Source organism: Diabrotica undecimpunctata, chromosome 8, assembly GCF_040954645.1.
Source record: "Diabrotica undecimpunctata isolate CICGRU chromosome 8, icDiaUnde3, whole genome shotgun sequence".
Classification (NCBI taxonomy): Eukaryota; Metazoa; Arthropoda; class Insecta; order Coleoptera; family Chrysomelidae; genus Diabrotica; species Diabrotica undecimpunctata.
In genome coordinates, this window is record NC_092810.1 from 26,983,533 (window position 1) to 26,997,996 (window position 14,464).

Consider the following 14,464-nt stretch of genomic DNA (forward strand, 5'->3'; position numbering starts at 1 on the left):
GACATAGATCTCCCTCATAATTTTCGATCTATTTCGATCCTGTGCCTCTTGCATCCAATTCCTATGACAACGTTTTAGATCGTCAGTCCAACGTGTTGGTGGACGACCTCTGCTTCGGTAGGCATCATCTCTTGGTCTACATTCCAGTATCCGCTTTGTCCATCTATTATCTGTTATTCGAGCCACGTGACCTGCCCAGTTCCATTTCAGTGTTGCTACTCTCTTTACTGCATCAGCCACTCCTGTTCTTTGTCGTAGCTGGCGATTTGGGATCTTGTCTCGTAGTGAAACGCCCAACATAGCACGCTCCATCACCCTTTGACACACACGGATCTTTTGAACTGTTCTCCTTGTCATGGTCAATGTTTCCGCACCGTAAGTTAACACTGGCAAAACACACTGATTAAACGTTTTTCTTTTAAGGCATATTGGTATATCAGACGATTTGAAAATATGGTTCAGCTTGCCGAAGGCTGCCCAAGTCAGTCTTATACGACGGAGAAGCTCAACGGTTTGGTTATCTTTTCCTATGCGAATCTCATGACCTAGGTATTTATAGGCCATTACCTGGTCTATGGATCTTGTTCCTACGCATATATCTTCGCTGACTACAAGATTTGTCATCATCTGGGTTTTAGATATATTTATTTTCAATCCCCCTTCTAGCGAGGAAAGGTAGAGCTTATTAAAAAGTTCTTTGGCCTCATCTATCCTATCAGCTATTAGTACAATATCATCTGGCTAAGCTTTTCTCCGTTTATGTTTATGTCCTTGTCGGTCAGTTTTGCCCTTTTACATATATATATTTATATATATATATATATATATATATATATATATATATATATATATATTCCAAAAGCGTAGTTTCAACAGTTTCGGCGATATGGTGTCCCCCTGGCGTACTCCACGTTGTATCGGGAATTTCTGGGTTTGACAATCACCCACTCGATATACTTTAAGACTAGTTTGGATACACACGACTTAGAGAATATCAGCATTAATGAAATGAACAATAATATTACTCAAATATTGAAAGAAGCTGAAAAGAAATACTGTCCTCGTTCTGAAAACAAAAACAAAAAATTAAGCCACAAAACACAAAACATCTTCTAGAGGAAAGAAGAAAACTTAGGAAAAATCAGGATCATAACCAAAATGAACTTAGAATTTTGAATAAGAAAATTAAAAAGAAAGTTAGAAAAGATCTGAGACGATACAATACGATGTAAATAACTAGAGTAATAGAAGAAAACAAAAGATTGAAAGTACTCAGACATAGCATGTCCATTGGAAGAAAAAACGTCCACAAATTAAGAAATGAACAGGGACAAATCATTAAAGATAGATCTCAAACTATGAACACGATAGAGAGTTTTTATAGACCACTATACAAAGAACAGCAATGTAACCAGAGTGGATCATTGCCAAAGATAATCAATCAGAGATCTGAAATTTTACCGGACGTAACACCCAATGAAGTTCGAAGGTCAGTGCAAGAAATGAAAAACAATAAGTCCCCCGGAGGCGATGAAATAGTGGCAGATGCCTTGAAAGTGGCTGGAAAAAGATTATGACAGGTCCTTGCCAAACTATTCACTAGATGTTTGCAGGAAGCAATAACACCAACCCAGTGGTATAACGCAGAAATTATCATACTTAATAAAAAAGGTATGCTACCGACCTCAGGAATTACAGGCTCATAAGTCTACTTTCACATATTTATAAACTATTTACAAAAATAATTACGAAACGACTAGAAAATAAATTGGAATTTTATCAGCCCATAGAACAGGCGGGTTTTAGAAAAGGCTATGGAACAAACGATCACCTACTGGTAATAAAAAATCTTATAGAAAAATGCACTAAATATAATAAACCACTAGCTTTAATATTTGTCGACTATGAAAAGGCATTCGACACCGAAAATCAACAAAAAATGTTGGAAGCCTTGACAGAATGCCGAATTGACTATCGGTATATAAATATAATTAAACATATATACCAAAACGCAGCAGCCAGTGTTAGATCAATAATTCATCATCATCATATAACGGGGGTCCTACGGCGATTGCCGCTTCCCGCATTTCAGCCTCCATCTTTTCCTATCTCTCCAATCTCCCTCTTCTAAGCCTCTAGATTGCATTGTTTTTGTAATTTCTCTTCTCCAGGAATTTGGTGGTCTTCCCCTTTTCCTTCTTTCTGGCGGAACATACATTAAGGCTTTCTTTGGCCACCGCTCCTCCTCCATTCTCATCACGTGACCATACCATTGTAATTGCCTTCCTTGTATTCTATCTGAAAGAGTATCTCTAATTCCTGCACGGTTTCGTATTTCCTCATTCCTGATTCTTTCCATTCTCGATACTCGACATGACCTTCTAAGATCAATACGTCAATACGATCAATAAGATCAATAATTAAGTTACATTATTGGATCTTATATGCTATGATGTTTAAGTTACAATTGGAATTGATATCATGGCAACGTAAGACTCCACACAAAGTTGCTGATCCTGAGACAAAGTGTCTACGAGGACTTGATAGCAACTGATTGAAATGACAATGTTCTATTCAATAAACTATGGAGAAAGTTACACATAAACTTTACACATAATCACAACTTAAACCATAAAAAACTTACAAGTATGAGTTTAGCTATGATAGTTTTTTTAAAAACGTTTTGTTTTGTCATTTGACAGGTGTGCCAACTTTGGAAAGCTCAATTTTTTTCAAACTAAAAACATGAAAAACCAACCATGTAACTTTATTTTTTAATCAACAGCTTCTTGATATGTATGTGAATTAGCTGTTTTGGAGTCTGAAATAATCATATTTTTGGGCAATGTTATAGCTTGTCCGACTATACCCATAAAAACTTATGAGCATTAAAATAATTTTTCATATTAACAATTTATTTGGTAATAGTTTACTTCTGGAAGAGGAGTAGGATTTATGGATGCCTTGACATTTAAACCTGTTATCGAGAATGACAACGATGACGCTTTTATTACCGAACCCATGCATGATGATGTATTGGAAGGTCATTTTAATTTAGTTCCTATTCTTATCGGTTTCAATTCTGAAGAATCTCTAATGTTCTTAGAAGGTAAGTAACATTTACGGTACTTTTATATTTTAACGTATTATTTAATGAAGATTAACATCTTCATTAAATATTTTCGAAAAGTCGAATTTGGATACCTTAACTACTGGTTCTTTACTTTGCACATGCAAATCAAAAAGTTTTCAAATATTTAAATCAGGTGACAGATACTCTCGATTAGGATATTTGTCGAGGCTATAGTTGGATGTATGCAAATTTGTTAATGAAATCTTTTATATTTTGAATATCCGTTTCCCTTGTCTTATTATTAGGAGGGTGCTTGCCCCTTTTATGCAATGGCGGAGTGATTAATTTGCCACCTCTTGATTTGTTTATGAAAGCTCTGGTGAGTTGTTCATCTGAAACTTGTAAAGCTTTTATGAAAAATGATTTGCAAACAGTTACCATATCACCTGATTCTTTCGGTAATGTATGAATTGGTGTCTTTGAACGTTTATTATGATTTTGAGCTGTTGTATATCGTCATTTATTAACATTTGCTTGTATATTAATGTGAGCAGTCTGTAAATTAAAATCAGATAAGTTGTAGAAACTTTAAAAATTATTTTTTTTTTCTTCAAGAGATAACAACAAATGACGCTTTCGTGGACAGCTACAAAAATGAAAAATCTACCATAAGAATTAAAATATGATTTTCCTGAATTTCTTTTCAACTTAGACTTAGATATTTTCCAAACTGACCTACTTGATTCAAATCCATCTTCTGCGGAGCTTTTCCTAGTTGTAGAAGACTCATCATCAGATGGTGGTGGAAGTTAGAGCCAGAATCTGTTTCAAATGCGCTGGGTTCACGAGTACGGGATGTATCCGACAACGGCATTTCCTAACTATAACACAAATATTCTCTATTAATTAATTCAAGCAATCAATTGTCTTGAAGTTAAAGATTAGCCTATACTTTTTGCAACATCGTTTAGAAAACAAGCCTGCTTTCTTTATTTTAAGGTTATAATCTTAAAAAATGTAGAATCCTAATTTAAATTTTGAGCCGAGATATTTACAATCACTATAAATATAAAATAGAATAATTTACTCACCGTTACACAAGATTGCACAAACATAAACCATATAAAAGACTGATAGTACTGTAAAAAACGAATGAACGCTAGACAAGAGTGACACAAACACACAAGACAAGAGTGAGAATGTGTAAAATATCATACTGCGCACTGGCCCAACTGTCACTTGGGCCCCATTTCCATAACTAAATCATATGAAATGTTTACGTAGCCCAAGGACACTAAACACAGATAGGATTGCCAATTTTTTTGTTGTACTAGCGATTTAACGGCCTTATAAGACTATTTAATTGTTGTTTCTATATCAATTGACTTGTATAAACAAAATGGGTGGTAATAGATGTGTCATATATGGTTGTGACAATATTTTATAGAGTTTAAAAACCAAGAATATGCCTGTTATTTTTCAGTTTTCCAAAAGGAAAGGATTTAGTCTCGAAAACTATAAGAGCTGAATGGGTTAACCGATGCAGAAGAGCTGATAATTTTAATCCTGATTCTCAGAGTAGAATTTGCTCTGTTCATTTTACAAACAATGACTATGAAAGAGATCTTCAAAATGAATTATTAGGTAAAATAAAAAAGCAATAAAATGCCTATAAAAATTTTTTAACGTAACTTATTTTAGGTTTACCTACTAAACGCCTTTTAAAGAAAACTGCAGTTCCAATACTTTGTTATATAAACATACCTTTGACACACCTTCTGTCTCTACTCGTGAAGGTAGATTAGATGTTAGAAACAGAAAGCAACTTGTAGCAGAAATTACAAAGGTTGATTCAAATATTTTAAATATTGCATCTAATTAACATGAACATACTATTACTGAATCTGAAATAATTTTTGAACAAGCTGGTGACAATATAGATTTAAATTCTGAAGTAGATTTTTAAGCAAAATACAACGAATTATTAAACAAGTATGAAAAATTAATAGCTGATCATTCCAATTTGAAGAAAAAGGGTCAAATGAAAATAAAAAGTTTAACAAGTCAGTTGAGATATTCTAAAGCAAAAAATATGAATGTTCAGAAAAAATCAAAAAAATCTGAAATTTTTGCTGAAATTTTGTTAAATAAAGTGTTAACCACAAACCAAATTGCACTTTTTTCTGAGTGTGGATCAATATATTAGTCCAAAAGTATTCCAAAAAAACGGGTGTGGCACTCCAGTGGGACTGCTGGTAGAAGTTATACTTCTATACACGCGTTCACCGTTAAAAATTTATATAGGAGTCAATCTGCACAATCATTACATATGTAATGCTATAGGTAAGAGAGAGCAGAAAGAGAAAAAGAATTAGTTATATAGGTATATGGTGCATCGTTTGCTGTATATAAACATTTGACCTGTAATAGGAGTATAGTAAATGAAGGATTGTATCAATATTTTAATGAAAATATATATTTGTATTCTTATATATGTATAAAAGGAGTTGAATGCAAAAAAAACTTTTACACATACTCTGCAGTAAAATTCATTGTTTATTTTATTATTAATATAAAAATTACAATACAATAAATACACTGCAACATATTTCAATATAATAATACAATATAAATTAAAATGTAATATTCATAAGTATTTAAAACTGCCAATATACATAACTTACTTTACGAAGATAAAAATAAAAAACCAACAACTCAGATTATGTTGTAAATTTTCATTTTATTTTAAAATTTATGTTTTTTGCGTATATTACATATATGTAATAAGATTAACGTGAGGTTTTTAAATATTTCAAAAATAAAAAAGAAAATTCATAATTGGGATTCGAACTTACAACACAACACGTAAAGGATTTGCCAATTAGACATGACACTAATGGATTTCAAAATTGACAGTTCTCGGTAAAACAGTGATTATTTTGAAATACAAAAGCCTAAAATAATTATAAACCTTTAATTTTAAATAATACAAAACATATCACATAAATAATAATATTATATATAATATAGGTATATAATATTAAATACAAAAGGAACATTTTTATTCTCGAGAGAGGAAGAGAGAGAAAATATATCTTCTGTGTCTCTCTTACTCATTATCTTACATATGTAATGGTTTCACAGATTCACTCTCATGCAAATTTCCAACGCCGACCGTGCGTATAGAAGTATAACTTCAAAAACCAATCTTAAAATTCCTCAAGAAAAAATAGAAGAACCTGATGTATCTAACAATAGTAGTTCTTTCTCTTTCCAAGAATCATCTTCTAATCAGTCTACCACCTCATATTGTGTTGTCAGTGATTTGTAGGAAACTACAGAAGATACCTTAGAATACATCGCTGGGTATTTAGCAAAAAATTTAAAGATAGTTTACCTGATTTAGGTAATTTCACATATAAAGTTAGTGAACTAGTCAGGAACTGTCTCCACGAACACAACCTATAGTTTACCATCATGGGTGCAGCAACTCTCTTATGGAGGTCTTATCAAGCCTACAGATGAGTGGTTCATAAAAATAAAATTTGGAATAAATATTATTAAAAATATATTGATCCTATAGGAAAAATAATGGAGTTGTTGGAGACATTTCAAAAAGGATTTTAAAAAAAGAAAAAGTGTTGCCATATGCGCTTACTAAAAACTTTTGTAAACTTAGAACATAAATTAGAATAAATTATAGAAATTTAAAATTCAAGGAAGCTGAAAATTTGAAGCAAAAAACTTATCCGTGTTGGATTCAACTAGGTCAAAAATTAGAAAATTAAATAAAATAGTTCAGTAGGGAATGTTTCTAAAGTTTTCTAGTATTGTATACTGTTTAGTTTTACCTATGTATGTCTATGAAATAAATGGTTCAGTATTGAATAGTTTTATTTATCATCAAATGTTTTTGGATATCAATTTGTGCTCTGACTACGTAAGTAAAACACGGATTTATAGATTTTATTTACCAGAAATATTTATTTTGAGAGTAAACTGACATTTATTAATTTAATTATAACACTAGCAAATGCATTCATTTCAAAAATAAATTTTATTTGCCATGTAAAAGACATCATTAAGAATTTATAAGTCTGAATGTCTTAGGTACTGTTAAAAATCTGATTATCTGCCATCTATTTACAAAAACCAAACGTAAATTTTTCGTTTTAAACTTTTTAATCTCAAATTAAGCTCATCTTCCGTAAAAGTTAATAGTAACAATAAGGTCGATAATGGCTTGTCATCCCCACACCTACGTCACAGCCGCGTATTGCAGTGGCAGACAAATTTGGGCGATGGAACTATCCTATGTAGTCAACCGTTCTTGTACGTAGCCTAACTGTACAACTCGCGCCATCTCTTAGTATGATAAAATGCCACCTATTGTACTACCTATCTGAATTATATAAAAAAATAATTTGGGCCACTCTGCTCCTAAACGACTCAATTATGCTAGGCAAAGAGATGGCTCTACGTTTGAAGAAATGCTTTATACAGCACCGCTAACTAATCTGTAGCAGTCTTCCACTCGACGCACTGGAAAATTGAAGACAAAATGGACTGACAAGGTAGCATAATTGGAAATGTAAAAAAAAACACTAACAAAACAGTTGTTACCTAATACTTTGTTCTTTTCATCGGTATCTTCGTTGTGGCAAAAAATTCACACTATTTCCTCCCAAGTGTTTTTGAAATAATTTTATTATTGAATGGTACCCTCTTTAATGACAGAGTAGAGATTACACAGGGAACGGTACTAGGCTCGAGCTTCAGTCTGGTAGAGGTCTCTTGGTCGGGGCTCTTATAACAGCTCAAATACAAAGAATCAGTTGCAGTTACATTGGGACTTCTCAAGCAACGTCGATGATTAGGGTAAGGTAACGAATTACGGTGGCTTCACTCCGCAATCTCTCAAATTGATGTAGGCACAGGTAACAGATCAGTCAATTCTCACACTAGACTGGACTGAACTGGATGGATACAGGAAGAAAGAAAAGAGATGCAGAAGAACAAGGAAAAATAGTAGACAAGAACGGCAAACAGAAGTGACCTTGTATCCTCGAATTGCCAGACGTCTGTATAACAAAAGAGAAAATATTTAATGTAGGAAGCACTGCATAAAGATATATGGATAATGGTGAATTGAAAATACACTTACCGCCGTTTGGTGAAGACAAATCGCTTGCCACAGCAAACAACTCGGAAATAAACTCGATTTCTGATACTTAGACAAACTAAGGATAAAAAGAGTAGGAGTATGGGCCGAAGAGTGCCACGCGAAAATAATACTTAATTGACAAGGCTAGTGTGGTCGTATTTTTAACCTTACTACTTTCTCTTGACAGGAAAGATTATTTCATAGAAAACCAACCTCTCCGCTTTTCTTAGAAAATAAGCTGGATGTTTGGACAATAGGAACTGACTTCTTTATTAAGAGGAAGGGCTTTTATTTAATAAATAAAGGATAAAAAGAACGAGAAACGTATGGCGAACTATTTCGTTGTTGAGAAAAAGGCATGACAAATCGCTCTTTGCTTATGGGTTATTTTTAAGGTTTCTAGCAAAATATATATACATAGGTGGTGTGAAAGTAATTTTCTAAGGGCAATAATTTAAGAAAATTTTAAACATGCTTCAGTATTCACTATTACTCATGCCCCAAATGACTGATCTTTTTTGAATTTCATTAAGTTTAATATAAAAAGTTGACAGCCTGATATTTTTCAGGTACTCTTAGCATCTTCTACCCAGGTACTCTTAGCATCCTCTTCAGGTACTACTTTTAGGTACCCTTCAGGTACTACTTTCAGGTACTCTTAGCATCCTCTTCTAGTATTTGTCTGGCTACTGTCTTGGTCAAGGTTGCTCAAATCACTGTGTATAGATATAAAATATTTATTAGAAATATGTCAAAAATTAGGAAACACTTGATTTCCTATTAAACTTATTAATTAAAACACGTTTCTGTTCTAGTAACTAATAAAACACTCGTTGAAGAAAGGGCCAATTTTCTCGATGAACGTCCAGCAAATATCGTATCACCATTCCTTAATGTAGCCGAAGAAGATAAGGAGAAAGTTGGTACAATTTTAAAAACATTTTATAGTTGTTCGTCTTTTACAGAAGATAGAAATGCACTAATAAAGGTAAGAAAATTCAATATGCATTTTTATAATCTGTTAGGGATCTAGTATAACAAAAATATGGGCATATAAACATTGATTTGTATCTGTTAATTCAGAAGTACTTCAAACTACGCATATATTTTAAAAATATTTGCTTTCTGGGAAGGTATTTTGCAATTGCGATCAAACTCGTAATGTTTTTTTATCTGATTATTTTTACATGCACGAAATGGATTGGCGATTGTTAAGAATAACCAGATAAAAAAGTGCATTGGCTGTTTGGAATTGTAGACATCTTTTCTTACTTCTTAAAATTTTAATATTGAAACCTTAAGTTCCACTTCCTTTCATAATTTAAATTCAAGAATCAAATATTGACAAATAACCTATGATTTGATCATTTTTAGTACACTAGTGATGAAGTTTTTGTTCGATCAACAATACGTCAAGCTGAAGCTGCCTCGCGATATGTACCTGTATACCTCTATGAATTAACATGGTTACCAGATGACAGTACTCTTCTAGGTAGGTTTAGAAAAAACTCATCAACTTTCATTAGCTTTATCTAATTTCATTCCTTCTAAAATATTAGTCGGATACATGAGTGTAGTATAATATTTAAATCCACTACAGTTTATTGTAGAATTAAAATTAATTTAATTTCCCCAACAAAACTTACACGAAGTTATCATGTAACTGTTATTTTTTAAACGATTATTTTATTACTTGATTAATTAACAAAGAACACTGAATTAAGAAATTGATATGTGAAAACAGCGTGAGCTAAATAAATATCATAGCAATATAACAATATTATTATTTTTATTTTGTTTTCGTGGTAAATTAGTTTATCACACACGTATCCACACAACCACGGAACATAATTATCTACTAACGTAATTTTCAGATCCCAACTAAATTTTTGATACGGCAACTACGCATTTGTGACACCCGCGATTAAGTACCTCTCATATCTCTCTTAGAATAAGTCCTTTTCTATTTTCGCGCAGCTCACCCGCCAGGTCTTGCTTGTCGGATTGTACATGTACACAGCAGTTGAAAACTTGCCATATCGGTAGATACAAATATAGCTTATGTCAGACGAGGATGTATTTGGTCCCTGATTTTAAAACAGTCAAGTGCTAGATGCACGTTTATGACGCCTTTAGGAATATTTTAAATAACTGTAATAATTTTTTGTTTATTATTATTATTTTAGGAGTTCCACATGGAACAGAACTATGGTATTTGTGGGACGGAATAAAATATGGTCCAATTAATGAAAACTTTCGAAAACCTGTACTAAAATGGTGGACAAATTTTATTAAATACCAGTAAGTATGAATATTTATTATTGATATTAAAAAAAAAATATTTAAACAAGGTCAACTTAGTCACTACGGAAGTCTGTCAAGTTGAAAAATTGATGAAGTGATAAAGTTAGCCTTCGCACGTGACAAAGTTTCCGAACTATAGGGCCCCGGCGCTAGACAGCTAGGCTGCGGCAGCCAGCATATTATGAGCAGCAAGTTGTAAGTCTGATTGACACGACAAGTGCGGCGACTGTAAAAACATTGGATATAGCTAGTGTGACCAACTCCAATTCAATCGAATTCGGGACAAGGCTAAAAAAAATACATAAAATCCGGGACTTTTCTCTAGACCACGGACTGTAATACCATCATTTTATTGATTATTTAACATTTTTATGTTGACAATGATATTTTTGATGGGATTAAGCCATAACTGGTTATAATAATGCCAGTATAATAAAATTTATAGTTTAGAATAAAACTAAACATTATCACATATGATTGTGTTTATAATATTATTTATTGGATGTAATAATTTGTGATTTATATTTTAATATATTTAATGCTGGACTGAAATTTCCAACTGAAATATCTAAAGTTAATGTTTTGGTGTATTTGTTTTGTTGGCCAGAATGAAAGTGGCATCAAAAATTGCACAGAAATAGCTCTGATGTAAACAGGCTAGGCAAGAGATATGCCATGCAAGACAGACTTGCATAGCATGGGACTTGCATTGGCTAGATGTAAAACTGCTTCTACCTGATCAAGAATGAACAACAACCAAACTTTCGAACATGGTTTCTTAAAAAATCTTTCAATAATTTTGGGCTATTTGAAGTTTCCAGGAAGTACGCCTTTAATCCATCATAAACTCGTAAGATTGACTGCACGCATGTGAACATTTCCAAAAAGCGAGTTTTCCCATTACCAAGAATTTTCTAGTGTTCAACGTTTGCGGTTTCACAAAACTCTTTTAAATATGTGACACGGACAATGAAACGATAAGAATGTGAATAAATTTTCAGTAGTAATATCCCTAGGACATTGATAACAGACGAGATTATTTCATGACAATCGAAAGCTCGTTCCTTGGTACCTGTTACCAAGCAACGAGCTTGAGAAATTTGTCATGAAATTATGAGGCATTCATCAATGTCCGAGGGATATTCGGCGGATAATTTTTCGAAAAAAAAAATCATAATTCAACATAACGAAACATTTATTTATTAAAAGTACAGTTAGTGAAAGTACAATTATTAAAATTTAAGTTAACATTAGATTCGTTGCTGTTTTCTACTATAGAAGATCTATTAACATTTTGAAATTTATTTGGATGAAGTTGTCAAACTCGATCGTGTTGTCATAGGGATTGAAAATTGCACTGAATAAAATTATCAGTCTAATGTTGACATGATTGGGTGAAATTGTTCCACATGACACAAAATGACGAAATTTGAATGGTTGTTAGAACAGTCGAAAAATTATCACCATAATTAATTCCACGTCAAATGCTAACATATTATAGCCACATTGCAAATTGTTGTGAAGAATGTGAGCCGCACAACTGATTCCCATCAAACATTGTTTTGCCTACCTCGGTTTTTACCACCAAAATTAGTATTAGTATTATTGCTGCAGAATAAAACTAACTTTCTTGAGATGGCATACTCTTTAAGAGCGTTCCTCAAGAGCTGCACAATAATATCAGATGTTTCCCCGTCTTCAGCCGTAAAATTCAATATTTTCGTCTTCATGCCTTCTAATGGAACAAAATATTTCATCACAACCGAAAACATCTTTACGTTTCCATGGTTACATGCATCGGTAATTATACTGACGTATATTCCGTTGTTCATTGCACCAACCAATTGATTTTCGATGTACAGACCAAAGACATTTTTAACAATTGCCTCACATTTAGTACGAACTAACTGAAATTTGGTCAATTCAACAGCAATTCTGACATATTTTCGATGAGCAATCAGCTGAGCGAAAGTTTTCATTTTTCTTAATCATATGATAAGCCCGAACACCTTCCCGAGCTGCTGTCTCTAAATCAATATTGCTCGATGTTGCTGTTGCCTTAAAAAATTTAGTAAATTTTTTGCTGCTTGCCGCGGAGCTTAACACCTCTTTGGTGTTTTTAACTTTTGATGTGACTCATTACATCCGACAATTTGGATCCACAAGTATCACATTTTTTTTTATGATCATTTTTTTATTATCATTTTTTTTTTTTTCAAAATGGGAATTCTTCTTGCAATGTTTTATTAAAAGTGCAATAACGTTTTCTCTTTTTTAATTTCTTGTTCTGGTTCCATATTTACAATAGAATGAAATAAAAAATGTAAAGTCAACTAACCAATGCTTTGGACCTTCGTAGATGATCACTAATATATTTGAGGCTTTAAACTGATTAGTGACATAAAATAAATGTTTACATAAAATCATATTGCAACACAGCAGATTTGATCTTGGTTCAAAGCACGTAACGGTTTGGAAATGAATCATTTATTCTTCAAGAATACAGCGCGAATGAAATCAAGGAGTTTGCTTACCTACTTAGAATGGTTGACAAAACCGAAAAAAAAAAACATTTATTAGCAATCATTACATCGTTAAATGCGGCACACCTCGGTCAGTATGATTTATGTGTATACATGAATTGTTATCGTTTTTGAATAATCTTTTCGGAAGAGGATAATTAAAATACAGAAACAAAAAAAAATGCACAGTTTGAGTTTTCCTATAACATAATACCACCATAAAATGCATGCGTTTTGGATGTGGTATTAGTATTCCACTCTTGAAATTTTCGACTTTTTTTCGTCCCAACAATTTAATTTGATGTGAATTCTTGGAAAAATAACGCATTTAAAATTTCAAAATATAATTTTACCAAAAAGTTAAAAATTCGGATGGCCCGGAGGCCATGTCCGGGATGCCGGGACACGCCTTCGTAATTCGGGCCATGTCCCGGATTTTTCGGGCTAGTTGGTTACACTAGATATAGCTTTAGCTGACATGACAGGTGCGCGGAGACTAAAGGTAGTAACATTCTTTTTCCTTAACTGGCTGCAGATGCAGCGGACAAGTTCTAGTGGCTGCCGCAACCAGGGATTCTTGGCTGTCTAGTGCGCTAGCTCCCGTAAGCTGTCGTAGTGTGAGTGGCTGCTACAGCTAGGCCGCCTAGTGGGCGGGGGCCCTAATATGTAGCAAGTAAAAGATAATCAAGAAATTGGATGGCGATCTTATTACCATTTAGAGCTGAATTAGTCATTTAGTAAATTAAATAACTGTAATTGCTTTATAAAATTAAAAAAAAATTAAGTTTTTTGTTGTTTTTTACAATTTTTTTCAAACTTTCGATATAAAATGACATGCTTTTCTACGTTTTAGAAATCCCACCCCAGGGTCGGATGGAGAACTTCAAAATGTAATTTGGCCAGAAGTACAACCCGATGCTGTGAAGTATTTAGATATAAATTCGCAGTTCACAGTGAAAGAAAACCCTAGACATTATTATGATATTAAAAATCTATTGGATCTTTATACACGTCCACCCTATATAACTTATTAGAGTCTAGAATAAAAAATCTTGTTGTTTATTAAAATAAATATGCAAAAAGAATAATTTTTTTATTATGATATATATATATATATATATATATATATATATATATATATATATATATATATATATATATATATATATATATATTTAGCCTTTCCTTTGATTGTTACGTTGTCATCAATCTGTAGATCTTCTATGTCTTTTTTACTTGTAGATAGGTACTCTGTTTTCGCTAAGTTAATATCTAGGCCAGCCTTGGTATATTTTTCTTGTAGTTTCTTCATCATGTAGCTGAAGTCGTCTTGGTTTTGTGCAATCACTACTTGATCGTCTGCAAAGCTTAACGTATATAGGTATTCGTTCCGTACCGGTA

General features: G+C 32.7%; 1 protein-coding gene across 2 annotated transcripts in view; it reads left to right on the top strand.

Moving 5' to 3' along the window:
• Positions 1-14,137, top strand: part of LOC140447322 (para-nitrobenzyl esterase-like) — a 28,631-nt gene extending 14,494 nt beyond the window's left edge. For both annotated transcript variants that reach the window (XM_072539920.1, XM_072539919.1), the window contains 5 exons: positions 2,929-3,109; positions 9,053-9,225; positions 9,612-9,729; positions 10,424-10,538; positions 13,917-14,137. In XM_072539920.1, coding sequence (XP_072396021.1) covers positions 2,929-3,109; positions 9,053-9,225; positions 9,612-9,729; positions 10,424-10,538; positions 13,917-14,097 — 768 coding nt within the window. In that variant the 3' untranslated portion in view covers positions 14,098-14,137. The remainder of the gene's footprint in view (positions 1-2,928; positions 3,110-9,052; positions 9,226-9,611; positions 9,730-10,423; positions 10,539-13,916) is intronic.
• Positions 14,138-14,464: the final 327 nt, after the last annotated feature.